General features: G+C 41.5%; 1 protein-coding gene across 5 annotated transcripts in view; it reads right to left on the bottom strand.

The window, feature by feature from the left end:
• The window catches only part of LOC114794307 (F-actin-uncapping protein LRRC16A-like), a 52,927-nt gene that overhangs the window by 10,021 nt on the left and 15,540 nt on the right, over positions 1-27,366 (bottom strand). For 3 of the 5 annotated variants that reach the window (XM_028986775.1, XM_028986777.1, XM_028986779.1), the window contains exons 4-30: positions 24,918-24,977; positions 23,586-23,707; positions 22,492-22,589; positions 22,278-22,348; positions 21,279-21,352; positions 21,107-21,182; positions 18,753-18,841; positions 18,574-18,668; positions 17,142-17,228; positions 14,830-14,933; positions 13,636-13,713; positions 13,242-13,318; positions 12,307-12,411; positions 11,937-12,006; positions 11,123-11,134; positions 10,940-11,021; positions 10,531-10,630; positions 9,840-9,894; positions 7,966-8,138; positions 7,786-7,854; positions 7,175-7,268; positions 6,940-7,038; positions 6,703-6,831; positions 6,488-6,619; positions 2,908-3,083; positions 2,147-2,234; positions 1,915-2,055 (exon numbers count right to left, since the gene is read on the bottom strand). In XM_028986775.1, coding sequence (XP_028842608.1) covers positions 1,915-2,055; positions 2,147-2,234; positions 2,908-3,083; positions 6,488-6,619; positions 6,703-6,831; positions 6,940-7,038; positions 7,175-7,268; positions 7,786-7,854; positions 7,966-8,138; positions 9,840-9,894; positions 10,531-10,630; positions 10,940-11,021; positions 11,123-11,134; positions 11,937-12,006; positions 12,307-12,411; positions 13,242-13,318; positions 13,636-13,713; positions 14,830-14,933; positions 17,142-17,228; positions 18,574-18,668; positions 18,753-18,841; positions 21,107-21,182; positions 21,279-21,352; positions 22,278-22,348; positions 22,492-22,589; positions 23,586-23,707; positions 24,918-24,977 — 2,556 coding nt within the window. The remainder of the gene's footprint in view (positions 1-1,914; positions 2,056-2,146; positions 2,235-2,907; positions 3,084-6,487; positions 6,620-6,702; positions 6,832-6,939; positions 7,039-7,174; positions 7,269-7,785; positions 7,855-7,965; positions 8,139-9,839; positions 9,895-10,530; positions 10,631-10,939; positions 11,022-11,122; positions 11,135-11,936; positions 12,007-12,306; positions 12,412-13,241; positions 13,319-13,635; positions 13,714-14,829; positions 14,934-17,141; positions 17,229-18,573; positions 18,669-18,752; positions 18,842-21,106; positions 21,183-21,278; positions 21,353-22,277; positions 22,349-22,491; positions 22,590-23,585; positions 23,708-24,917; positions 24,978-27,366) is intronic. The other 2 variants (XM_028986776.1, XM_028986778.1) reach the window with 1 other exon arrangement.

The following is a 27,366-nucleotide window of genomic DNA, read 5'->3' as shown; positions in this document are numbered from 1 at the left end:
GAAATTCTGATAGAAGACCTAAGCTGTAAGAGACCAAGTTCAAACAGACAGAAGCTCCCTTCCACTGTACAAAAAGTAATGATTAAAAAAACAAAAAAAAAATCTCCCTCACAGTTTATGCATGAACTCGCTGTAGGCATGAACCTGACTCACAGGCACTGTTTACTCGGACGAGACACAACCCTGACAGGATAAACACATGTGAGGGGCAAACATTCCCGATCGTACAAGGACCCGCTGACTGCAGCAGGGTCAGCAACACGCAGCCCTGAGCGCAACCAGCTTCAGATTATAACTGAAAGACCCACCGAGACGAGAGAATCCTCACACTCTTCCTAAAAAGAAGAGCAAAAGAACCCGACGCTGACTTACATATAAACTAAATCAGTTGATTTGCCAGATGATCATCAAAATATACGAGTTTTTTCCAGACTGAACTTAACCCGTGTAAATTGCAATGGCTTGTATGCAGTGGCTAGAAATGGCGATAGGTGTAAAGAGCACTGTGGCGATTCAGCTTCACCGTTCAGAGAGCGGCAGCTCAGATAGTCGGAGCTGGAATTTTTCCCCTTATGTCTCATGCTTTTTCCGGCAGAAGAATTTCCCACCCCTCCCCTAAAAAAGGAACTTTACTGACCGTCATGGCTTCCAATCGTGCAAAGCATTGCAGTTGCTCGGTAAAAGGAGCACAAATGTTTTTTTTTTTTTGGTCTGTCATGCGAGATTCTGAAGAAACAATGTCATTAATTTTACGACAATTTTTTTTATTTTCTGAAAAAAACACAGACACAACTTCCTTTCTGCGCCAAACATTGTGGTTGGTGAACGGTGTTGATGTCATTTCCGCGAGTGCCTCCTCAACTTCTATAGGCCGCTCATCCCGCCTCTCTCCTCCTCATTAGCATTTAAAGCGGAACTGGATGAAAGTGGCTGTAATTCTGCACCACGGCTGAATTTCAGAAGAAGACTTCAGACACAGTATTAGGGGAACACTAAGACCGGTACACAAAAAAAAATATTTCATGTCAGGGGAACTTTAACAAAGACAAAATAAACAACGGTGTGACGGCCAAGAAAAAAGAAAAACCCAGTGGTTATGTAACTAATCGGCGATCAATGTTGCTTCCTGTTGCAACATGCACTCATTTAATGAGTCCTGATCACTCGTGATTAATTTACGGCAGCTTGGAGTGACTCGTTAATCAGGTGGCCGCTGGGTATCACAGTCGTGTTCCTTTTAATTATTCCAAAAAATCTAACAAATGGCCAAATGTTCCTGGCCTGGTATTGCATCAGAGCGAAGAAAAGCTACTAATTAATCACCACTGTTCCCATGCACCCTGTCACTCCCAGTGCATGGGAGGCTGTGGCTGCCCGCCCACATCGATAACCTGCACAGAGACCGGAGGGAAGGTCCATGGAGGTGCCCCCCGCCGGAAAAGCACAGCAAACCACAAGTAAAACTCTAACCATGGGACGGATGGAGGAGGAGATGTTTCACAGTCCACTGCTAAGAGTCAAACGTGAAATCAAACTGCAGCCCAGAGGCTTTTGCTTCAAATGAAAAAAAACCAAATTCAAGGGTTAGTTGCTGTGTCAACTGCAGATCTAAATTACAGGTCGGGTACGAAGTATTTGCCTAGTGGGGCAGGGATTTTCATCTCTGCTAATTAAGAAATAAGTAGCAAAACATTAAGCGGTTTTAAAAATGCAGGGAAAAGCATCGGGTTTTAATTAACTTTATCAAATTTTTCTGCATTTCTTAAGGGCTGAGCCTGTGGTTCCTGCTGTTTTAGCTGTTATTTTATGATTAAGTTGTGCACTCAGCAGGACAATGACTGAAAATGGTGCGTTTCTGTTAAAATAAAGCCTCATACTGAATGTATATGTGAAATGGTCGGGCAAGACCCTCACCATGCAGCTCTCCAGGTCATCCAGCCTCTCTGCCTCCATCAGTTCTGGCGTGGCCCGCTTGGGGACTCGCTCTTCAGGCACCTCCAAATCCAGAGATCCCTGCTGCATCAGGGTGTGGCCTTTGTGTATCAGGTGCTCTGCCTGCCAGAGGGATTGGGATCAATACCTTCCCCTTCACCACACACGACAATGTCAAATGAGCCAAAGGCGAGAGTTTGGAGACTGGACTCACCAGTGTGAGCTGCGAGCTGGAAAGAGCTTCAAGTATCTCATCCACTATTCGATCAGAGAGGAAGGAAGCCAGGTTCAGCTTGACCTCACTGGGAGGAGAGAAAAGCAACAAAGATTTCTGCATCACCGGCATTGAAATGATACAAAATTGGCAGCAAAAGGCAACAACCGTCTCTGTTTAAGGGTTTGTACGGATGTCCACATCACTTGTGGAAACAGTAAAACTGATCCATGTGATCAACAAAGTGTTGTAAATCTACTGATTGAGTGCAGCATTTGGGAATGGAATATAATGAGTAAATAAAGAAACATTGACATATTTATATTACCATATTTTCTTAAATATAAGAAGCCCCCCAAGACGAGTTAAAGAAAATACAAAATATCATATTATGGCAAGTATTATATTTTTTTAGCATAATCGAGAATATAAAAATCAGGGAAATATATGAAATATAGAACATAACATTTTTTAAACCATGTCTATTATAATACATCTGATGATTAATTATCAAAATTGATATAAAATGTGGTGTCATGTTTAAAATCGTCTGCAGAAACAGATGCAACACCACTGGTTTAAAATATACAATCAACATGGCAGCATGTTTTAAAGGTAAATGTAAATCTATGCTGCATTTGACGGGACAAGCCAAGCTGGGCCAAGCTGAACCGAGATGAGCCAGGAGGTATGTAGAAATGATTTTTTTTTTAAAAAGATTTGCTCGGCATGCCACTACTCAAAGAAAGACCTGCTCTCACCTGATCTTGTTTATGATGTCGACACCCGACTGCTCCAGCAGCGTGCTTTTCACGAAGCTGCGGGGGATGGCAATCTTGCTCATGCTGGCTTCAATCAGGTCCTGTCGGAGGTTGGCCTTCTTCATCACGTGGGGACAGAGGCTCTCTCCGGCGTCCACCATCGACTCCAGCAGACTCTGCCAAACCCAGAACCAACTCAGCCGTCTGTTTGAAAGGCGTTGCCAGGTTCTGTCATCTTAGCCAGTTTAGTGACACCAACACTGGGCAGCGTTGAGACAGTGATAATAAGCATATTAAGCTGCACTCCAATTACCGTGGCCAAGGGAATCTGAATTCACAGATAAACACTGAAACATTAACGTAGCAACGCAGGTTTTCACTCGATGGATGCTCATGTTGTATTGCAACTGAAGACCAGACACCTACAGCTCTTTAATTACACGAGACGCAAGTCTTTGCATCTTGCAACCTACAAGAATAAAACAGCCTGTCATCTGGTGTTTTCACAAGGGCCGTATGCAACTTGCAGTCATATTTGTTCAGCATGCATGATCTAGAACAGTGGTTCTCAAACCACAAAAAACACATTCGGCTTTAACCAGCTATTTAACTAGGAGCCAATTTTATGGCTAATATGAATACTAATTATTGGGTGTCATCATTATTATCAACTGTACTGCAAACACACTGAAAGTGTGTATATTAACTGTACTGAGCATACTGGGTTCTAAGAGAAAAATGCAAAACCTACTTTAAATTAAATTCCGGTGGTTAAGGATACTGTTAAATGTTTAATCTTAATACCACTGTTAGGGAACCAAGGATCTAGAACTCTGAAACCCTGTTCATTGCATTTGGGTATTTGCATCAGCTTGTTAATATCTAATAACCATTGTAGAACATTCACACATGCAAACTGGCTGTGATGATGCTATCACTGCAAAGTAAACCCTGTTTTAATAAATCCCTGTGTACTTTATAAAAAAAAAGACTGTGGTATTGGCATTGTGTGCATGGCAGTATGGCTTGAATTGTTTGTATGCTTTTATTCAACTGTAATTCACGTAATATACAATCTATTTACATGTAAAAAAAGAAAAAGAAAACTAGAGCGTAGTCTGGGAAAAAAAAAAAAACGCTGTGGCGAGGCTCTGTATCAAATGCCATGCCGGGGTATTTCCTCTGTAATGCCCATGAAAAGGGCACTTGTCTCCGTAGACCTCTTCGCACTCAGATGCTGCTCTGTATTCAGCGCCAGTCCGCGGGGTACGAGCTGCCGTGAACAACGGTGAATGGAGGCGGCCGAGAGAGCGGCGCACCCAAAACTCCACCGCCGGCCGGCAATTGCAGGCTGAGGCGGTCCTGACAGCCGCTGAGCAAACACGAGTACGCACAGGCCAATAATTGATGCGCATATTTACTCCCAGGCTCCTTAGCCGACATGAATGTCATGTACGGGGAGGTTTCTCTCATCACCGCTGGTTTTTCCTTCAGAAGGGAAATGTGTAAACAAGCGTGAAACTATAAAACCTGTCGAATTTAAAACGTTCCTGTCAGGTCAAATAAATAAATAAATAAATAAATTCCATGCATCCAGTCAGGAAAATTCTATTATCAGCAGCAACCGTGTGGGGTGCTGATGCCCATCTTCAACCTGAGCCTGAAGCTGAGGACAACACCACAGATCGGGGTACCAGAGCTGAATACTCCACAACAGCTACAGACCGGTGGCTCTGACATCCCATTTGATGAAGACCCTGGAGTGGGTAGTCTGGGTGCACCTTCGGCACCTGGTGAGCTCATCACCGGACCCACTTCAGGTTTCCTCCCAGCCTGGTCGTTCCCCCCTTTCACCTGGAGACTGCTGCCAACACTGTGAGAATCTTTGATGTCTCCAGTGCCTTCAACACTATTGTAGCCACAATCCTGAGGGACAAGATGGGGTACACAGGAGTGGACCGCCACATGGATCCTGGACTACCTCATGAACTGACCCCGGTTTGTGAGAACAGGGTTGGACAGGGAGGTCTGCAGTACAGCAGCTCTGCAGGGAACGGTTCTAACGCCATTCCCCTTCACCATCTGCACTGCAGGCTTCTCCTACAACCAAAGATCTCTGATGACTCTGTGAGAACACTGATGGGGAGGACAGGGAGTGCAGAGAACTGTCTTGGGACAACAGAACTACCTCCAGATCAACACTAGGAGGAACTTTTCTGACTCGGTGACATCAGGCATCTTTTATGGTAAAGAGGGCCAGCTCCCTCTGGACCCAGAGGAGGCAGTGACTGACTGGAGAATGATGGCTAAGCTGTCATCTCTGACAGCATAACATCTCCCAGCCCATGCAGGAGACTCTAACGTCACTGAGCAGCTCCTTCATTGGCAGAAGTTCTTTCCTTCAAACAGCTGTCAGTCTTTACAACCAAGTCCTTACAACTGACCACACATACATGTACTAACAAACACACACATCCAACACACCATAGTAATTTCTTATGTGCAATATGTGTATGTATATGGGGCAGTGGTGGCCTAGTGGGTAAAGAAGCAGACCCGTCATCGGAAAGTTGTCGGTTCGAATTCTGAGCCGCCAAGGTGCAATGAGGTGCCACCAGGCTAAGTACCATCCCCACACACTGCTCCCCGGGCACCTGTCATGGCTGCCCACAGCTCAACAAGGGTGATGGTTAAAAGCAGAGAAAACGTTTCATTTGATGCAGTGTTTCACAATGACAATCCCTTCACTTTCACACTTTTACTTATTTTTTTTTTTACTTATATATATATCCACTCTGTACATACAGTACAGGCCAAAAGTTTGGACAGACCTTCTCATTCAGTGTGTTTTCTTTATTTTCATGACCATTTACGTTGGTAGATTCTCACTGAAGGCATCAAAACTATGAATGAACACATGTGGAGTTACTTACTTAACTTAACAAAAAGTGGAGACCTGGCCTCCACAGTCACCGGACCTGAACCCAATCCAGATGGTTTGGGGTGAGCTGGACCGCAGAGTGAAAGTAAAGGGACCAACAAGTGCTAAACACCTCTGGGAACTCTTGGACTGTTGGAAAAGCATTTCAGGTGACGACCTCTTGAAGCTCATCAAGAGAATGCCAAGAGTGTGCAAAGCAGTAAAGTATAGTGATTGTCACATGTGATGCACAGCATCACAGCACACGGTGCACACAGTGAAATTTGTCCTCTGCATTTAACCCATCACCCTGAGTGAGCAGTGGGCAGCCATGACAGGCGCCCGGGGAGCAGTGTGTGGGGACGGTGCTTTGCTCAGTGGCACCTCAGTGGCACCGTGGCGGATCGGGATTCAAACCAGCAACCTTCTGATTAAAAAACACATTTAATGACAAGGTGTGTCCAAACTTTTGGCCTATACTGTATATACATCCATCCATAATGTTCTAAGTTTACATATTCACGTATATACATTTATATTTTCAATACACTCAATAATATAATAAGTAGTAAGTGTGAGCAATTCACTGGACAGTAACTAATCAAATACTGCTAATCACCAAACTTGTTTTTCATGGTCATGCTTCTGCTCTGCTCCTACCTGCAGCTGTTCATCAATGACCCGAGCCACCTCCCCGGCCATCGAGTCCAGCTTCTCCTGGATTGGTCCGGCCGAAGCCCCATTCAGCTCCTCCCTGGAGGCAGAGCCCAGGTGGTACAAGTTGGGCAGCAGCTGTGTGGGCACGAACAGACAGTTCAGATCAGAGAACCAGCAGCAAAATAACAAGACAGAGACAGTGGTCCTTTCCTGCCCACCGTTTTGGAGTTTCTGGCATCTTTCATGAGGTTCTCCGCCGCCTTGATGTCTTCCAACACCACGTCTGTCTCAGAGTTCCTAAGGGAGTTTAGGTGATCCTGGACCTTCACACAGATCCGGTCAATCATCTGAACAGACATGTAAGAAGCAGCAAAGAGGATGAGATAGAGTTTTAATTTTATTTCATCAACCTGGTACGTGTTCTTCTGATAAAACCCTGAAAGTATTGCACTGACCTGCTGCGTGGTGGTGGTGACGATGCCCTGCTGAAGCCTGTAGGCTTGCTCCTGTAGGTATTTTCGGGTCTCGTGGTTTCTGAACAGGTAGTTCTCAATCTGTCAAAAAATGAACAGAAACAGCTCAAAATCATAACTGCACATAATATAAATTTGTACATTTACAATTTACATCCGTTAATCTTCCATGAAGGAATCTGGCTGGTGGAAACGGGCTACAGCACAAAACACTCACCTTTAAAAGGGCGTCCTCCGTCTTGTCTGGGCTGGTTTTAAGGGCCTGAGATGCGTCGATGATTGGAATGGGCATGAAGCGGATGGTGAAGTTCCTGCATACAAATAAAATTAAAAAGCTTGAGCAGCGGGATGAGTCAAAAGCGCCGACTCTGCACCATTTTACACAATGAAAATGTTTATTTAAACTGGTCAGGGGACCTTTTACACCCAGGCCAGCTACATTAAACCCAATTATAGTGTCGGTTTAAAAAACTAGACTGAGGGTTGGGGCAGCCTTGAAGAAGCCATTCCTCTTGTAATTGATCGAGACATGATGCCGCTTGAGAGGTTACTAAACCCCGTGCAAATGAACAGCCTCGCCATCAATATTCAAGAACCTAAGCGAGACGAAGGCCGCAGACCAGCCGGCCAATGAGCTCACAAGGTCAGCAGAAAACGGCAAGGTGGAGAAAACGAGTGTCTCTGGACTTATTTTTAAACCATAATGTCTCTACACACCACATGCACTGGGTTATATTGTAATGAACAGGTTTGATCTGTCCGTTTACGCCGGTTCCCCCACTCCACAATACCCTGGAGTCAGGGTATGCTCATTTACGACCTACTCACTTTTCAAGAGCTGCAGCCACGTCCTGCAGTCCCTGAGGACTCATGTTATTCTTGTCCCAGATGACTGTCCTGAAAACCACACACACACACACACACACACATTACAGATATCGACCAAAAATTTCTACACCGTCCCACACATTTACAGCACACATGGAGCCACGCCCTGACTCCACCCACCTGAGTTTACTGTTGATCTGCAGGGCTTTGGCCAGCATTTTGGCCCCCATGTCTCCCATGGCGTTGCCGCTGATGTCCACGTGGGTGAGGGTCGTGTTGCTGCCCAGTGCATTCAGCACGATGGTCAGCTCCCCCTTCAGCTTGGAGTCGGCCAGTGACAGAGACGTCAAGGGCTGCAGAAAAGCAGAGTGCTCATGACTATCAAGTGTGGGCTAATTAATGGCTACTCAGTCCCATACAAAAGAAAAGTGACAATTGTTCTGGCATCTAGCAGAGAATTTCAGTACAATTCCAACTGTATTACTGTACCATGCAGTAGCAAAAAACATCTAACCTCACATGACACTTTTCTATTTTCACTTTTATAGAAATCCTATCTGCTCCTTTTTTCTGTTCCAATCAGAGAGGGGCGTCAGCCTCCTCAGCACCGTGAATCACAGTGAACTCCGCCCCCTCTCAGATCACCACAGACACTTAAACCGACAGGTTTATTTTGGTCAGACGTCTGGAGTTCCTTGACATCAAAACAAGTTTCAACCACTGGGGTTTTCAGGCAGAAGCAATGCCAGGAGGAACTCAGCGGATAAACCACACCGGTGAGGGGTCAAAGGGCAGCACATCCAAGCAGTGTTGAAAGCCGATGTAAAGCATGTGATGGTGGGGGGCAAATCAAGCGGCAAACCAGACAATTAACTCCAAAGGGACCCGGACATTGCAACAATACAAGAACTCCACTGTGGGAAGGCATTATGGGAAATTAGAAGGTTGGAAGCTCTGCTGTTATTACATGTCTAACTACCTCCATGGAGCTAATCCTAAAGCTGACTTTAGTTTCATTCTTTGAAATTACTCCACTATCACAGAAATTACATGGAATGTCACTCAAAAATATTGTAGAGACAGTAAATGTGCAGACACATTTGAAAGGTGGCTACAACATTTTTTAAATCTATTTTTAGTTAATATCTTATTTTATAGAATATCTTTTTTTTTTATATAATATCTTTTTTTTTTTTATATAATATTTATAATATCTTATTTGGGGCAGTGGTGGCCTAGTGGCTAAGGAAGCGGCCCCGTAATCAGAAGGTTGCTGGTTTGAATCCCGATCTGCCAAGGTACCACTGAGGTGCCACTGAGCAAAGCACCGTCCCCACACACTGCTCCCCGGGCGCCTGTCATGGCTGCCCACTGCTCACTCAGGGTGATGGTTAAATGCAGAGGACAAATTTCACTGTGTGCACTGTGTGCTGTGCTGCTGTGTATCATGTGTGACAATCACTTCCACTTTTTTTTTTTTTTTTAATTATTTGTTGGTTTTATTGTTTATCATGTTTTCACTACGTTATCACTATTTTTGTAACAAGAGATGCATACTATGAGAGACACACCCATCCCTCTTTTTAATAAATGTACACATAGATACACAGCTTATCTTCTGCACAGTACACATAACACAGCCTCCCTCACTCACAAGATGGCTAGACTACCCCACCCCCAAAGCCATCTGCTGAACCCCGCTTCTCCAACGCCTCCCCCCACCGCACACAAATAAAAAAAAGGATCAATGCACCAGGGCTTCAACATGCTAAACCAAATCTAAGCACCTTATACGGAGAAGGCCACTTGGTCATGGCTGATATTCTGAAGATGCCAGGGTTTCATTTTTTTATTAGAACAAGAACGTGAGCTGCATGGACAAAACCAGCATCAGTTTCTAAAACATTTCACTACCTATTAACATGAATTTTACAGAAAATTTAACTCACAACAGCTCTGATGCATTGAACGCCAGAAGAGATCTGTTGAAAAGTGTTGTTTCCAGGGGTGTCAGTACTGTTTGTTCATGAAGCAAAAGCAGTTACACCACTCACCGATTCTTCCTCCTGTATCATGTGCACAAGGTTGTCCAACACTGGAGCCAGGTTTCTGTGTTAAGTGGAGAACAGGCACGGGAATGAGACTTTCATTGTGAAACTGTTAATTCCCCATCAACTTTACTACTGCTCACTATGGCCAAGAAATAAGCTACAATAATGAGCATCTGAAAATAATACTTAAATCAATAAAAATAAATAAATAAAATCACAAAAGGGTAAAGAGACATCAAGATATTCTTGATCATCTGACAGCTTCACAAATCAGGCAGCGCCATTTAAAATACTGAGAGTTAAGATTTATCTATTTGTTTACAGCCATTTATTCATTATCCACTACACATAGACATTAATATATTTATGTATGTATTTGTACACTTATTGGCAGGGGTGTGGATATGTAAAATATTCCCACAAATCAATACAGGTTTTTTTTTTTTTAGTTGCCGCAACATTAAATGAAAAACAACTTATTAGCGAAGGACATCCAACACCCTAGAATTTAAAGGCTTTAGGTCAAAGAGTAAATTAATAAACTGACTAACAGGGCTTCTGCTCACAAAGTCACAAACTATACATTATAAAGCCATATACTCATTTTTCAAAAGCATCCATCATCATGAGTAGTTTTGAGCAGTAAATCCAGTTTTATCTGCAGACACTCCTCTTCTGAGTGTGGGTGACTCACTTTGATTTAATGTTGTTGAAGTTCTTCCCCAGCGAGAGATGTCGGATTGACCGGTTCTTCGCCAGCCACACCAGCAGGGTGGTCATGTCAGAATCCAGCCCTGATCAATGCACAAGCGGAAAACGGGGGCTTTAATCTCGCCCGCTCGTCTGAGCCGATGCTGATTAGCAGCTCCATTAATACCCGATACGGCTTATCGATCTGTTGCGGGGATTCATACAAGAGGAACAACGGTGAACATGTCCGGGAGAAATTCTATTTAATGACGTTAAGCACATTTCACCCTTCTGAGGATTTAACATGTTTAGAGGAATTTGCCAGAATACTTGACAAGCAGACAAAACAAAGACAAGTACTGCATGATTATCATTGGCATTCAGAGGACACAGGGATGCTTGGCAGACCTCACCGTTGTCTGAGATGTCCAAGCTGGAGACGTTGGGAATGTCAGCAATGCAGCCTTCCAGGATCTGGGAGCCTCCAGACCGCAGCTGTGATGACGAGAACTGCGTCAGTGACGCTATAGGCCGCTCGGTGCGTTCGATCACAACTATTTCAGTTTTAGAAGATGAGAACGGCAGCGAGTACTTACACAGTGACCCAGCTGAGGAAAGCATTTAAGATTAGAATAATTATTAATATAAATCAGTATTGCAGCAGTTGAAAGGTTAATTAGAAAAATCTGAATCGGACTACAGGAAGACACTGTATGTAAAAATAATGTGTGTTTGTAAAAAGATACATAAATGGACCTGTTTTAATGGATAATAGGGTGACCTATTGGTAGATAGGAATATTTACATTTACATTACATTTACAGCATTTATCAGACGCCCTTATCCAGAGCGACTTACAATCAGTAGTTACAGGGACAGTCACCCTGGAGCAATTTAGGGTTAAGTGTCTTGCTCAGGGACACAATGGTAGTAAGTGGGATTTGAACCTGGGTCTTCTGGTTCATAGGTGAGTGTGTTACCCACTAGGCTACTACCACCCTTTTTAGATTTTATATGAGACTAGGGTTAGAAAAAGAAAGAATGACTGCGCACGAATTCACTGTCGTCCAGAACTGGCAGCCGACTGTTAATGCGCTAAATGAGCAAGCAGCTTGACCAACAGATGACAGGGTAATGATGAGTGGCAGGTCCACGGCCATATGGTGCTAGAGAATCACATGAAATGCGGCCAATGCACAGACTGAGTCCAGCGTCTCAGCACATGGTGCTTCGCTCTGAATGGCCAGGAGTTACTTATAGTGGTTTAACATACTCAGCATCATTACAAATGTCAAGTTTCAAGCGCACATATTTTTTTCCCCGTTTAATGTTATAAATATAAAGTACATGTATTGGTCGACCACTAATCAAATTCCCTCATGCAGCTAGAAAGTAAAGGAAACCTCTCACCTCACAGCAGCTGAGGTCTAAAGACACTTCCTTCACATGGGAGTTGCTGGCGAGTCCCAACAGTAGAGCTCTGGGAGAAAATATTTTAAAGTATTAACCATTTTTTAAAAATCTGACTAATTTAAAGTAGGCTGCATTTGTTTAAATTCGAAATAAGAGCTAGAGCATTTTACTGCACAATGAATATACATACAAATTAACATTAACTATGCAATATTCATGCACAATGTAATGAATAAATAAGATGTGTATATTTTGGACATGAATATGATTTCCATAACACTGTGGCTATGATATTGATCATGAAAAAAGGGTAAAAGTACATTTATGAAGGGAAAAATAAAAAAAAGATGTTCGGAGCTCTGCTCACTTCAAGGCCTCAGGGGGGAGTTTGGTCCCTGAAACGTTAACGCTCCTCAAGGCCATGGCACTGCTGAAGAAGTGTTTGAAGGACGGAGGCACGTCTTTACCTTTCCTGCCAAGGGAAAGGAGCAGCAGTGAACTCAGGTCACACCACTGATCGATGCTGGCCGGGTTGATTAGTGGCCCTGACCTCGAGAAAAAAGGACGCTAGCAAATCTTTTCAGTAGGTCCCTTCCCACCTCACCGCATCCTTATGTGCAACGAAGTGACAGCAGGCCTTCATAGACCAGATGAAGTAGCGGCACAAATCACTGTCTTTTCTGCAGCCCTCCCATTTCAGAAAGACTGATGGTGAATTAGGGTGAATTACCTGTCCCTCCTAAATCAGGCTATGAACATGGAACCATCAGAATATATTGACTAAAGTGAGGACAGGAATATTTAGGGGTCATAAAATGATCATCCCTGGACATCTAGATGTACATAACTTAGTTTATGCTGTGTGCCTGCATTATTGGGAGATAGGAAACATAAAACCATGTGGAACCTGAACCACCTAAAACTGAGATGATCTCCAATATAGGATAATGGAAAAAACTTACAAATGAACTTTACTTTTTTCAATATTCTTTTCAAAAATTGTTTTCAATTAAATGAAACAATTGAACCATTTCATAATTTTTTTTGAACGATAATTTATGAAAATAAAATGTGTTTAATAAAAGCTGCAAATTAATTGTGTCATTTTGACCAATCTGGCAACAGTGGTGCTAATATTGCCAGTATGATACTTAAACTCGAAAAGAGATTAAATAAAATCAGTTTTCAGTTGATGAAACCGAAAATAAGGGAATGTGACAGCATCATCTTTGTCACGAGGTCAAGGGTCATTTTGGCCTAAGGGTTACTTTGGACATTCAATTTAAACATGAAATTGCTCACCTGTGGGCAAAGACGCCCTTTGACACATTGAGAACAGCAAGGTGCTTCACGCCGCCTCTGAGAAGAGCCGAACACACCTGGAACATGTTACAGTGCAGAAGATTAGCAAAAGAGGATCAAAATGGCTTTTAATAACCTGGGCCTGACCATTATAATAACTGAAGGTGGGGTACAGATATATATGTAACCAAGCCTCAGCACAGGGGAATAATGATGTCGCTGGTTAAATTTAACATCTCATTTAAAATGCATTAGTATTCATGAGCTGGAGAAACAATGAATGGGAAACAAGGGATTCATCATTGTGTCTCGCACAGTGTTGCCATGATAGAAAGTTAATAATACAGAAACAGATTCAGTCATTTTCAGCTCGGTTTATTAACCCTTCACTCACCAGGTCCACAGAGCAGTCCGTATTGGACAGGTCCAAAGTGGTCAAGCTGTTTGGCTGACCAAGGAAGTTGTAAAAGTTCTAGGCAGAAAAGGAACATGTGCACATAACATTATTTACAGCATCTGAAAGACCACTAAGCAGCATAAGATGCATGGGGAGGTCTACAGTGTTCAGAAAGATAGGTCAAAAGAGCTGAGTGGGATTTATGATCCTATATCTAGAGAAAGTGTCCAAAAAAAGGTCATCAGGCACTTTGGTAACATGCAACATTTGGTAACGTCATCACAGGAACTAGACGAAACATGGTCCTTAATCTGGGTTAACTAACTCAGAAAAGCCAATAGCTAAATGTCAGCAAACTAGATAGGAGGTGTCCTTTGTCTTTGCAGATATAACATAAGTTATACATATTATATAATAAATATTTATCATATTATATATATAAGTAGCCTAGTGGGAAACACACTCGCCTATGAACCAGAAGACCCAGATTCAAATCCCACTTACTACCATTGTGGAAGACACTAACCCTAAATTGCTCCAGGGTGACTGTCCCTGTAACTACTGATTGTAAGTCGCTCTGGATAAGGGCGTCTGGTAAATGCTGTAAATGTAAATATACAAATACAGGAAAATTATTATATTTATATCCTTACATTCACCAATGTCCTGTCCATAATGGATGAATAAACTGTATTTTTATGGGAAAATCAGACCAATGTTGCAGAACCCCATTCTTTGTCAGGCTAAAATGGCTTTAATGTTACATCCCAGTAGTGTGAAAAGAGTCTTCTAGAAATAAAACTGTTTTTTTTGTAATCGCCAGTAATAAATCATCAATTAGATACCATGCTGACAGAGAAAAGAACGTGTTCTTTTAGTGAACTGTACAGGACCTGGCTGACCCTGACCTTCATTGGTAGTACAGACGGTGATTTGTGGTCACGACAGAAAATCTAACATGTTTTAGATTTATTTTTTATTGCGGTGGTGAGATGTCAGGAATGCGTATCGAAGTGACACTGCACCAAAGGACAAACCAATATGTGCCAATGACAGGAGCATTAGTAAGGATGAGTGTGTGTGAGTGTGCATATAAATTGCCAAATGAACCTCTCGTGCAATTTTGAGAAATTTCAATTAAGATGTGCAGCATCGTGTAAAGTATAAATACTTATACTATAATGCACCCACCACGAGGTCGTCACCCCGCAGAACGTTCCCTGAGAGGTCGAGGTGGGTGAGGGAGCTGGGGATAAACTGGTTGGCACTGAGTGACTGGGCAAGGCTGTTCACCCCTGGCGACACAAAAAACACAACAAACAGCATCAGTCACAATACATAACCAATGTGGCTTAATGAATATGAATTAAATCATTTTAAACTATCAATAAATATACTTATATGACATAATCTAAGATATCAGCACTCAATGTTGTATGTTTTGCATATTTCATAGCATAAAATATTTTCATATCAATGATTCAACAGGTCATGATTCAGCTCTGCAGAGGGATTTTTAATACCAGCGAGAGGACGTCCTGCTGCTTCTGACAAATTACAGGGGCTTTTAACTTGTAGAGGAGCAATCTAGTTAAGCCACGGGCTTCAGAACAACCAGAGCACTGCAACGGCTTGCTCTCAGTCACGTGTGAATTCATCCCGGGCACACACATCGCCCACACTTTGCAATACGCAGAGCTCCAGCGAGGGAGTACAGAGCAACCGAATACAGGAAGTGGCTTAATTACAAGGTTCTGAAAGTTAAAACGGCACAAAAACCAACAATGGTTCTGAACAAAAGGCAGATTTTTACTTCCTCATATTTCATACTTGTATGCGTTATTAAACAATGGCAGCCACTTGCCTTTCATATGATTAAAAGTGGACATTAAGAAAAAATATCTTATATATTTTCTTAATCTACAAATACATACAATATACTCACCTACATACTCATACACACACGTATTTAGTGTTTATTATATTTAATATTAATTACATAATCATTATTTATATATGTATACATTTTTACTGTTCTATCTATGCTTTTAATATATCAGTTTAGATACACATGATCCTGGATCCTGGTATATTTATGCTTTTTGCTTATTTACAGTACATTTAAATAAATGTGAATATAACATTGCATGATGAATCAGGATTATTAGTTAATGAAGAGTTTTGGGATTTCGGGTGCATTTGTCTGTGTAAACTGGAAAACGCTGCTTCACAGTCAAGGCGTGAGAGATTGTAATAAATCTAATCCCCATAGACCTTTAAACACCTTGTGGACTTTACACCCTCCAGAGGTCCCTACAGCCACTGGAGTCGCACAGTCAGATGAATAATTATGTAATCAGGAGCTGACTGTGCCCTAATTTTATAGCTGGCTGCGGGGGAGAGAAATTGAGCTACTGAGCATTTTTCTGGCAAGGGAGACCAACCCCAACACACCACTAACTTACGTGTTAAATACATTACATGGTGCAATATAACATTATAAAAAATACATAATGGAAAAAAAAACTTGTTAAATGCAGAAGCAATGCAGATGACTCATAAATGAAAAATTAAAACTACATGCAAAAGACTTTAAACAAAAAATGTGATGAAGCAGTGTCAGCGGTTAGATATGGATGGTGGGCCTCAGATTTCTCTCCTGTTGTTGCAAATATTAATTTCCACAAGAGATGCGGAGGACATAACGGACTCAGAAAAAAGCAAAAAGGCAGGAAAACCCATGCTTTTTTACTTATTTACTTCTAGTGCCTGGTTTTAAAACAATGTTTCTGAAATCAATATTAATGATTTTATTCAAAGTAAATAAATACACAAATTATTAATTACTTAAATAAAAGAGCAAATTCTCATTTGAACAAAAAATTTATTTTACTCACATTTTTACTCACAATACACATTATCTTACGATTTCCAGAACTGGCCACAAAATGTATGTATATATGTATAAATGTTTATAAAATTTTATAAAACCTCATCATAATTTCTCTATAGTAATAGATGTTCGTATTCACCGCACGTGCCATGCTTATCTTGCAACGCCTGACAATTAATAATGACTAGGCCATCACGCCTGGTTCGAGCTCCGTGGAAACAGGTGATAAAATGCACACCGCCCATGTACCCAGATTAACACGTTCTCCGAGCAGATGCGCTCATTTGCAAACCTCTCAAAGGCGCCACAAAGGAGCAGCAAGTGTAATTCATTAGCACTCCATTAACCACGCTGGCATGTTGCTATGAAGCTTCCATCTGAATTGGTGAAAGGCTGCAGACGAGGGAAGTGCTTCCTTCCCTTAACGCCCAGACGTGGCAGAGTGCTGACAAAAGCTGATTCCGAACAGGACATAATGGGTCAGGTAGACAATGAAAGGCAGCCGCACTCAACTAATACTTACGGTGGCCGGTGAGAGTTCGTCCTAGGCTGATGTAAATATAAACAACATAAATCCCGGCATATGAGTTGCCCTCGGTTCTGTTGTTACCTTTGGGTGATAATGAGGTTCTGGAGAAGTTCAGATGCTTTAGCCCCTTCCGGAGTTTGGCAAACTGGGCACCCAGAGATGCAATACCTATAACCAGAGACCAAGATATAAAAATCACACAATAAGATAACATAATCAAATTATGCAATAGCAATACATTATATTCTAGTTCAGTATGCTACTAAATATATTTGCTAGTAATTTTTAAAAGGAGAGAATTTAAGAATTAGCATAAATCTATTGCATTCAAATCTCCATGAACCCAGTATAAAGACACTGTACATTACTATCAGTAAAAAGTTCATTAAAAAAGTCTCAGCCTGCATCCTAACTGTCATTAAGAGAGTCTTCACAACTCATCTGAAATGCTCTTCTCCTGACTGCCGCTTGCCTTCATATGCATTCATTCTTTTTCATGTTTTATTCCCCATGTCCATGGCTGACATCTATGGCATCTAGCAGAAGACACCCCAGACTGCTGGGCCTGCCGAAAATCCTTTAGTCTGCATGTCAGTGTGAGACTGTCGCATCTAACACTGAAGGCCAAAAGTGGCTGCTGCTGCTGCACACATTTTATCACTAAATCATGCAAGACTGAATGCCTCGGCTCAGCATTTTGTAGCTTGGAAATGTCTCTAGTACACTTGGATTTCTCTAGTTGAAATAATGAAAATAAATATTTTATTTATCATAAAATGGAACATTACAAATACAACATTACCTTAGGGATAAAATATCCATATATCATATGTGTATTATTGTTTTGAATTAATGGTGTGAAATACTACATTAATAATTTTTTACTATATTAATGAGTGCACATTTTGTTTTTACAACATACAGCATCAAGATAAGATAAGAAAAGATTGTCCTTTATTAGCCCATAAGTGGGAAATTTACATTGTCATGGCAGAAAGACCCAAAATCCCGAAAAAATTTCTCAAATCCATGTTAAAGGTCCCCTGACATGAAATAAATTTTTTTTGCTTTTATATTGGTCTTGTTGGTCCCCTAATACTGTATCTGAAGTCTCTTTCTGTAATTTCAGACATGGCGCAGAATCCCTTACAGCCACTTTGATCCAGTGCCACAGTGAGATTTCCCCAGGACACGCCTTTTCTGTGTCTGTAGCTTTAAATGCTAATGAGGAGGAGAGAGGCGTGACAAGGAGAGCGGCCAATAGAAGTGAAATTTTAATGATAAGGGACCTTTAATCTTAATTTACATATACATGATTATTTATTTCTCTCTGAAAATGATTCAGTGATTTTTTTAGTCATTCAAATCTGTCCTTTGGTTTTAAGTGTCTTGCTCAGGGACACAATGGTAGTAGGTGGGATTTGAACCTGCCGAGTGTGTTACCCACTAGGCTCCAACCACCCACGTGATTAACATAGAGGTCTATAAGCAATCCTTAAAAATCTGGACGTACCTCTGTCCTCCAGTGGATTGTTGGCGAGGTTTATGGTGTGAAGCCCTGAGTTGGGGTTCTGGGCGAACGCGTTGGCCAGCTTCTGTGCAAAGTCCCTGAAAGATTCAGACATGGTTAATGTGTCTTAATTGTGTCTCACTCAGGTACACAGTAGGTGAAGAGCAGAACAATGGCCTCACGTTTTGAGTCCTGTGTTCTCCAGAACCAGCTCTTCTAGCCGACTGGACTTGGACACCACCCTCAAAATCTGTTCACAGACATCTGCAGACTGGAGCGTTGGGGACAACATTAGTGACAAACTTAAATGTAACACCCTTAGAATCACTAAGCACCTTTGCTAATTTTTTTTATTATGAAATGGCCAGACAGGAGCTGAGCTTTTGCATCTGCAAGAAAAAATGAGTGCGTAATGTGAATGGGGTTTTTAAGATTGGAATACAAGGAATCTCACCAGATCTAAATTGTGCTAAACTAAATTTAAGTGTGGACAACACAGATCCTGTTCTGCGTCTCGGCCCCAGTCTCCTTTCAGACAGAAATACTTGTTTCCTACGTTCACCACTCACAACTCTCGTATATTTGTCACCAGCGTCAGCACAATCAGGAAGAAAAAAACAGAACACGATTTTAGAACTTCTGGAATTAAAAGGTCAGTTCTACATACAGTACAGGCCATAAGCTAACTCCACATGTGTTCATTCATAGTTTTGATGCCTTCAGTGAGAATCTACCAATGTAAATGGTCATGAAAACAAAGAGAACACATTGAATGAGAAGGTGTGTCCAAACTTTTGGCCTGTATAAACAAGAACTGTTGCTTGAATTGTTTTATTTGGTTATATTGACAACTTTAATTTTAATTGTCAATGCAACCAAATACCTCTTGTTTTAATTTACTGTTAATTCAACACTGAAGTACAGTGGTATACAGTGTTCTTTACACCGTGTTGTAATAAAACATGAGATCGCTGATAAGGACAAGGCCATCTTTGTGTTTGTTGCAATGCCCAGATGCGGTCGGCGGTAAGGGGAGGTTACTTGGGGTCAGTGCATTCCTGGTGTGGGAGTAGTGTGTGGAATGCTGCATGAAAAAAAAAAAAAAGTCGGTCCCAACTGCTCAGGTTGTCCGTCTGACTCTCTGCTCTGGGTCCGGGAGACTGTACCGTAAGTGCAGCAGGTCTCATGTTTAAAAACACTCACATCTCTGTAATAACTGCCCACAAGCTAATCTGCACATAGATGCATCACAGCCACCACTTACACTAGGCACTTATGCATTTTGATAAGATTCTAATTTATAGTTCCATTCACGTTTGGATGTAAAATGTGTCTTGAAGAAGGTGCATCATAAGGGGACATATCCCAGCTGACACTGGTATTCATAAATTACTGTCAAACCCAATTTAAAGTCATCATCATTTACATTACTCTAAAACATTTACACTCTGTTCAGATCCTGTTTATACATTTTAATGTGATATGTCAGTATTTTGTCTATGTATTTATAACTTAAAGTTCTTTTTTTTTATATATATCACTTTATAATTTACTTCAACTATGTGAGTCAATAAAGAGCCACCATGAGTCAAACAGAAATATATATTATTGAAAAGTGGCAGTAGATGTTTTAATGAAAACACAATGATTCATAGGTATGGATTATAGGTATCATACAGCAGTTATGAATACTATACATACTGAATTTTATATTTTATATAAACAACGTTACATAGTGCGCCATTCATCTTGGGCACTATAATTGTCATTGGGCAGTTTATTAGTTATTCTTATAACATTTATCAGACACCCTTATCCAGGGCAACTTACAATCAGTAGTTGCAGGGACAGTCCCCCTGGACACACTCAGGGTTAAGTGTCTTGCTCAGGGACACAATGGTAGTAAGTGAGGTTTGAACATGTTACATTAGGCTTCTACCACTCTTATTTTATGTGCCTAGAAACCACTTATGCTGAGGATGAGCAACCATCTCAGTCCCCTTGCTGTTCCCCCTGTCTCAGCTCCCTTGAGTTATTCATCAGACACCCATCTGGCACACCAAAAGCAGTTTGACACCCGCCCCTCATTTATTTCTCTCTGGACTCACTCTGCAGCAAATCACATGACACTTTCACAGAGGCTTCAGCCAAACCTAACACATTCATCGAATCAGACGGTTTCAAAAACTGCAAAAGGCCAAACCCGCAGAGCGAAGCTACAGTCACAAATAACCTGGACTGCTTCCTCAACCCGATACCTGCAGGGCGATGTACATTTTGGACCCGCATTTTGACGAATGTAAGATGGTTAGTGGTTTCTAATTACCGTCACTAAGCCTGTGCATGAATTCTCAACCTCTAGAGGATAATCGGCAAAAACAATGAGATGAAAGATAAGGCAGCAGTGATATAGAGCCGCGGTTCTTGATTGGCTGAGCGACAATCTCTTATTGCCCTAGACGTGACAGAGGTCTGGTTTCAAAGAAGCTGCTGTCGATTTTTGCAAAACTGCCAGTCAGGGCTGGGATTAACTCACCAGTTTGTAATCCTTGGTGGAGAGCTTTGTGAACCATTGGTTGTATTCCAGAACAGCAATTATAGCCACCAAATCCCTAAAATGCAGGAAAAAAATGGAAATAAGGCCAGGCTGCACAGATGTCCTGAATGTTCACTGATATGCCTTTACTCATGAAAAAAAGAGAACATACCTATTTTCCAGATGACTGAAATCCTGAAGGTTTAGGTCTCGTGTGTCTTGTGTCAGGTAGATTGTGTCAACATCCTGACCAATGCAAATAAAAGCATTTATGTTAAATACATATATTTCAGTAGGAGAAAGATGTCCAGGACTGAAATGCAATAAATAATAACAGTATTATTATTACTACTACTATTAATAATAATTAAAATAGACAATAGACACATTTTGAGGAGACAGTGCACTCATTTTAACACAAATGATTCTGCCATAACCATAAAGCAGCTCTTGGTGCATCACTGTAAATGTCCATTTTTTTTGGAATTTAGCAGATGTTCTTATCTTTGCAATCCATATCTGATCTTCAAACCTGTATAGCTAGATTTAAATTGACAAGAGCTTTTCAAGACAGACTAGCAGCTAAAAGTCATTTTAAAGTCAACCTTTATTTAAAAACCAACCTTGCATTAAAAAACCAAAAGTAGAGTGAGGAGAATCCCCAGTAAGGATTTATTTTTTTGTAATAGAGAAGTCCACCAAACAGAAGGGACTCCGCTATAAACTCAATTCAGAGGTGATTTACAGTAATTTACCACACCTCTGGATAAACCAATTACCTATGTAAATATATATATATTTTACATAAGATGCTATTTGAGTTACAATTAAAACATGATATCAAAGTAACTGCAGGTTTTTGTCATTATCTTGCAGCCCTACTATACAGCTTGTTGCCTGAATCTGTATGGAAAAAAGGCATTGTTAAGCAGGAACAAAGTTCTTGTTTGTGTGATGTGTGGTTTTCAGATCTTTTTCATGTTCAGCGCAGCAGCTGTTTAAACAGCCTCAGGCCTGATAAGAGCAGACTGCTTATGTGTGTGTGTGTGTGTGTGTGTGTGTGTACCACCATCCTGACACAGGAAATGTGGAACATTCAGTCATGAAACCTGGGTGCTGCGATCAGGGGGTAGGGAAAGAGCAGTTTGGGTGAGAAGTGGACGGTACAGACCCACTGGACTTCCTCTCTGTACGGCAGGCCCAGCCAGTCACACACGCACCGGTACATCTGAGAAAATCCCCCTACATACAGAGAAGAGTTCCATAAATACGTAAACATGCAGGAATACGTAATGAAAATAATGAAAAATATATATGCAATGCTCTTATGCTCTCAACAATTTCACACACGAAAACAGTCATAACTCTGGAGAAGCGGACTTTACCACAGGGTCCGGGGTCAGATACGCTCTGGGTCTCCCACAGGGCCTGCAGGCTGGTCAGCCTGTCTGGAGGCTCCATTGTCAGTTTCTTCAACACCTTCCTGTAGGAGTCACCGGCATGGAATAAAGATGGGTGCCAACCACACACACAGACAACAACTACAGTTTTTATGGCCAAACAAACAAAGACGAGTCTTCTGTCTGATCTATGGAGTACATGCTCCTCACTCACACCAGTTCACAGAGGCGGGAGGGTGTAACAGTAAGGCTGTAAAACACAGAATGTCACGATGGCTGGACATGGCGAGGATGGAGGACGCACACGCACAACGCCAGGAGGCAGGGGTTTATTACGTGGAGCACACGACACCAAACAACGACCCAACGGCCAACAGGGCAGCTTTATACAGGCAGACACAAGTGAACACAAGACAATCAGGAAACATAATAGCATGGGACAAAGTGACAATCCGGACTGGATCCTGACACAGATTCACTTTAATTTATCAAAAATTCTGAGCAAAACTCTAAATGACTTAATATGTAGGTTATGTTCAAGTGCACAGTTAAGGGTCTCTTGTTGCATCGCTTGCATCGTTGCATCTCTTGAATTTCTGTCGTACATGCATGAATTCCAAATTTTTTATTATTTAAGCATACCACAAGTGATCACGAATCTTGGAAAACCACCCAGCAATATTCAATACCTATTCACACCAAATTAACATGGGCGGCTGCTATTCAGCAGCAGTGGTGGCCTAGCAGGTAAGGAAGCGTACTCATAATCGGATGGTTACGGTTTTGAATCCCGAACCGCCAAGGTGCCACTGGGCTAAACACCGTCCCCACGCACTGCCTTTCATGGCTGCCCACTGCTCACCAAGGGTGATGGTTAAAAGCAGAGGACACTTTTTGTTGTGTCACTGTGTGCTGTGTTGCAGCGTTTCTCAATCACAATCACTTTTCTAAGACGAACCTTCATATCATTTCAGCTACTTTGCTTTAACCAAACATACTCATACTCAAGACATTCTAGTGTACTAAATTTTTTATGTGCTACTAGACAGGAGTTACTAAAATGGGCACTCAGAACTTACAGAGGAGACAGGCCGGGACATATCCTCTGTAGACAACTTCCAATGTGGGCCACAACCTCGTTGACCTCCTCCGTGGACATCAGCTTCAGAGATGTGTGTCCTCGCTCATACTCGACAGACAACTGCAAGAGAGTCAGGACGTTGTGAGACACACCAGTCAGTAGCGGCAAGATGTTCAGACTGCATGTTAACATCCATCACAAACAGCTACCAAAATCCTCTCCATCTTGCTAAGATCAGATGACCCTTTATTAGTCCCACAATTTACATTGCCACGGCAGGAAGTAGTACAAGATATAAATAAAAAGTACAATATACAAATAAATAGTCTGGAGAAAACAAAACAGTGCATGTGAGTTTTAAAAATATCAGTTTAAACACTATTTAGGTGGTAGTAGCCTAGTGGGTAACACACTCGCCTATGAACCAGGAGACCCAGGTTCAAATCCCACTTACTACCATTGTGTCCCTGAGCAAGACACTTAACCCTAAGTTGCTCCAGGGGGGGGACTGTCCCTGTAACTACTGATTGTAAGTCGCTCTGGATAAGGGCGTCTGATAAATGCTGTAAATGTAAATGTATTTTATATAAAACACACTGTTTTTGGAGGCCTGTCTTGATTTTAATTTTAGTCTAGTAACGTCCGTACTCATTTTAGTCTAGTCAAGCTTCAGTCGACCAAGGTGCCACTGAGAAAAGCACCGTCCTAACAAGACCATGCTACAGGAATAGGAAGAACCTCACAATTGCACTTTCAATGCATGCCATAAAATCCAAAAAATCTGGAGACTTTGCTCCAAAACATGGTGGGTCCACAGATTACACATATTTCCACTGTGCATGCTCAACTAAGCACTTGGGCCAATGCAAACTGGCTTAATAGGTGCCAGATATGGCCACATTTTTGTGGAAGAAGGGTCAAGTGTCTAAAACCACCATCTCTGGTGTTATGCACCAAGATCCTCTCCTCACTCTGTAGTGAGGCACCTCATTAGGTCTATCAAAGGGCTCGGTGCATCTACAGAGTTCTCGCTACTCTTCATGGATGCCTTCGACAGGAAAAGGGTGCGGGGAGGGGGGTGTTTCGATCTTTTCAGGGGTTCCTCAGACTGAAGCCTGAGGGCATCCACATCCCCCGGAGCCTTGCCGAATACTGAGACAGAGCTGAGGGAGATGAAGGAAATTGCTGACGGCTGACAGTGAGCCATCACTCAAAGGAAGAAAAAGTAGAAGAAGAAGAAAACTACAGAACTGAGGGTGAGGACACAGCTGCCCTTTTTGGGGTCTCTCCACCAAGTCAGAGGGACAGCACGGCACTGAACACAACTCACCTGTGTGGGCTTATTGCAAGCAATGCCTTGTATCTCCAAATAATTGAAAGTCATCTCCACCTGAAAAAGAATAAAATGAGTCATATAATGATAAATGGGGACAGGCCCCCGGGGGTGGGCGCTTAGCACAGATGAATGCCAGCGGTAATGAGGTCCCAGGCTTCATAAAGGAGCTGCTGTTGGTTTATAAAGCTGGGCTTTAATATTGATGAAAGGGGTCATGTTTCTTTCAACGTGATAAAAAGCTGAGTCATGGCAGCGATTAGACTCACCGCATCTTTATAGTGTACAGAAATCATACATGGGATCGATCACTGGGGTTTTAAACATGTCTGGAACCTGATGAAATCTGTCAGGGTATGAAAGAACGCTACAGACACTGCGGCACCATGTGAATTAGGATTTAATTTTTATTTTAGCAGATTGTAACTCTGAATAATGTTCCATAAATAAAACATTTTGCTATAAATTAATCGCAAATTAATCATTAAGACTAAATCTTGCTGTAACACACATTTAAAGCTATGAAATAGACAATTGTGGAAACAATGCTCAGGATGTCACGATACACTCTCATGCACATGTGCTCCCTAAACAGCAGGCATGCAAGAGCATACAATAAACATACCACAGCAGCGTTAACTGCATTAATTTCATGCACTTAATGTTTAAAATGAAATCACACTGATTAACATGTTCATTTTGACAGCTGAATTAGAATTCTGTATATACGGTGTATGATGAACAGGTACAAATTCTTGCTCAAGTTAACTGCATATAAAACATCTCAACGCATTAATACAAATTCCACTACCAATCTGTTACTGTCACTTTGAATGATGCACTGAGGACTGGATATTAAATAAGAGGTCTATCAAGGCCGTCCCAATTCCTGAGGAGCCTTTAAATGCAAACTACAATTGTGCTTCACCAATTCAAACGACTACCATTCACCTATATACTGGAATACTGAAGGTATGGTAGCTGCACTAAATTCCCTACAACATAGAATGTGTATTCAGATGGGTCCATGGTAACTTATATTCTATTTTGAAGCTTTATTCATGCTTAGTTGCAGTTTTCTGTTCTTAAAATGCATCACCAAAGTCTGTGGTCACCGGGGAACAGTGCTCTGCTTGGGTTCATGCAGGTTAATGTCCATCTCAGTGAGACACACTAAGGAGAGAAGAATACAGGGGGACAGCTGTCCTGCTACGCCTAGGCCAGGCTTCTGAGCACAGGGTTGAGACGAGTGTTTGGTGAACGCTGTGAATGCCCGTCCCTCGAGTGCTGTAAACGCTTGCTCACAGCGGGAGCACAGCGGCGACTTGGCAGCCACTATTCATCCTCTCCTCTCAGTTTAAGAGTATCAGAATGACACAAAATATTCAAAGAAACACACATAATGAGCCAGTTATGAATATATAAACAAATATACTATGGCTGGGAATCACATAGAATCCTGCAATGCAATAAAATATCCATACATAACCCATGATAAAGATTTCACATTACTGATTGGTCAATACCAAGCTTTCAGTATGGCTTACACAGGTCAATTCTCTACAATATAAATGAATAAACGGTTTGGTACTGAATTAATAAGATTAGTCCCTAGTGAACCAAATGAGATATTTCTACATTTTTGTTTTTTTAAAAAAGCCTGAATTATGCAAAACTCTGCTCTATTCTAAAACACCATGCATCATTAACATGAGTATCACTGATATTAGACCAAAAAATTATTTAAAACAGAAAATTAAGTAAATTTAACAGTACTTCATACAGGCATCCATAGCAGGTTCGCCGTCAAAACTGCATTCATCTTTCAAACTATTTTCAAAGCCTCCTCCAAATAATGAAATCTAAAATTAATTTAAATAATTCCTCCTAAATACTGCTGCTGTCAGAGAAGCCAAAAAAAAGCATTCTTTCTAATACATTAGTGATCTATGCAGCAGTTACAATGCAATATCGATGTGAGCGCTTGACATCCTATTACTGTACGTTGACATGAGAAGACAGTCTGAGACGTCAAACAACAACCAACGTTAAAACTTCCTCATATAGTTACGACAGAAAAAAAACTCTGATAAAAAAATGTATACCAACATTGACTGCAGTGAACAAGCCGATACACAGACCCTCCTGAAGAAATTACCATAAAATGTATAAAAATAAAATACAAAACATCAAGATTAATTTTATAAATAGTTTTGTTGTTTTACTGAATAAGTGCTGCATTTAATGTCCATCATGATCTCTAAATGTTGGCAGTGGCTGCTGAAACAACACTTTCCCACATGGGAACTGGTCACTTCAATCAAATACTGACCTAGGACTTATGTAGGAAGTGCAGAAAGAAACGTCATAAAATCTGCTCTATATATTTAGACTAGGCAAACCACGCACATAAGAGTCCATGCGGTTTGTTATTATGTATGATTAA

This window comes from Denticeps clupeoides, chromosome 7, assembly GCF_900700375.1.
Source record: "Denticeps clupeoides chromosome 7, fDenClu1.1, whole genome shotgun sequence".
NCBI lineage: Eukaryota > Metazoa > Chordata > Actinopteri > Clupeiformes > Denticipitidae > Denticeps > Denticeps clupeoides.
The sequence above is the reverse complement of the archived record's forward strand: the minus strand, read 5'-3'. Positions and strand labels throughout refer to the sequence as shown.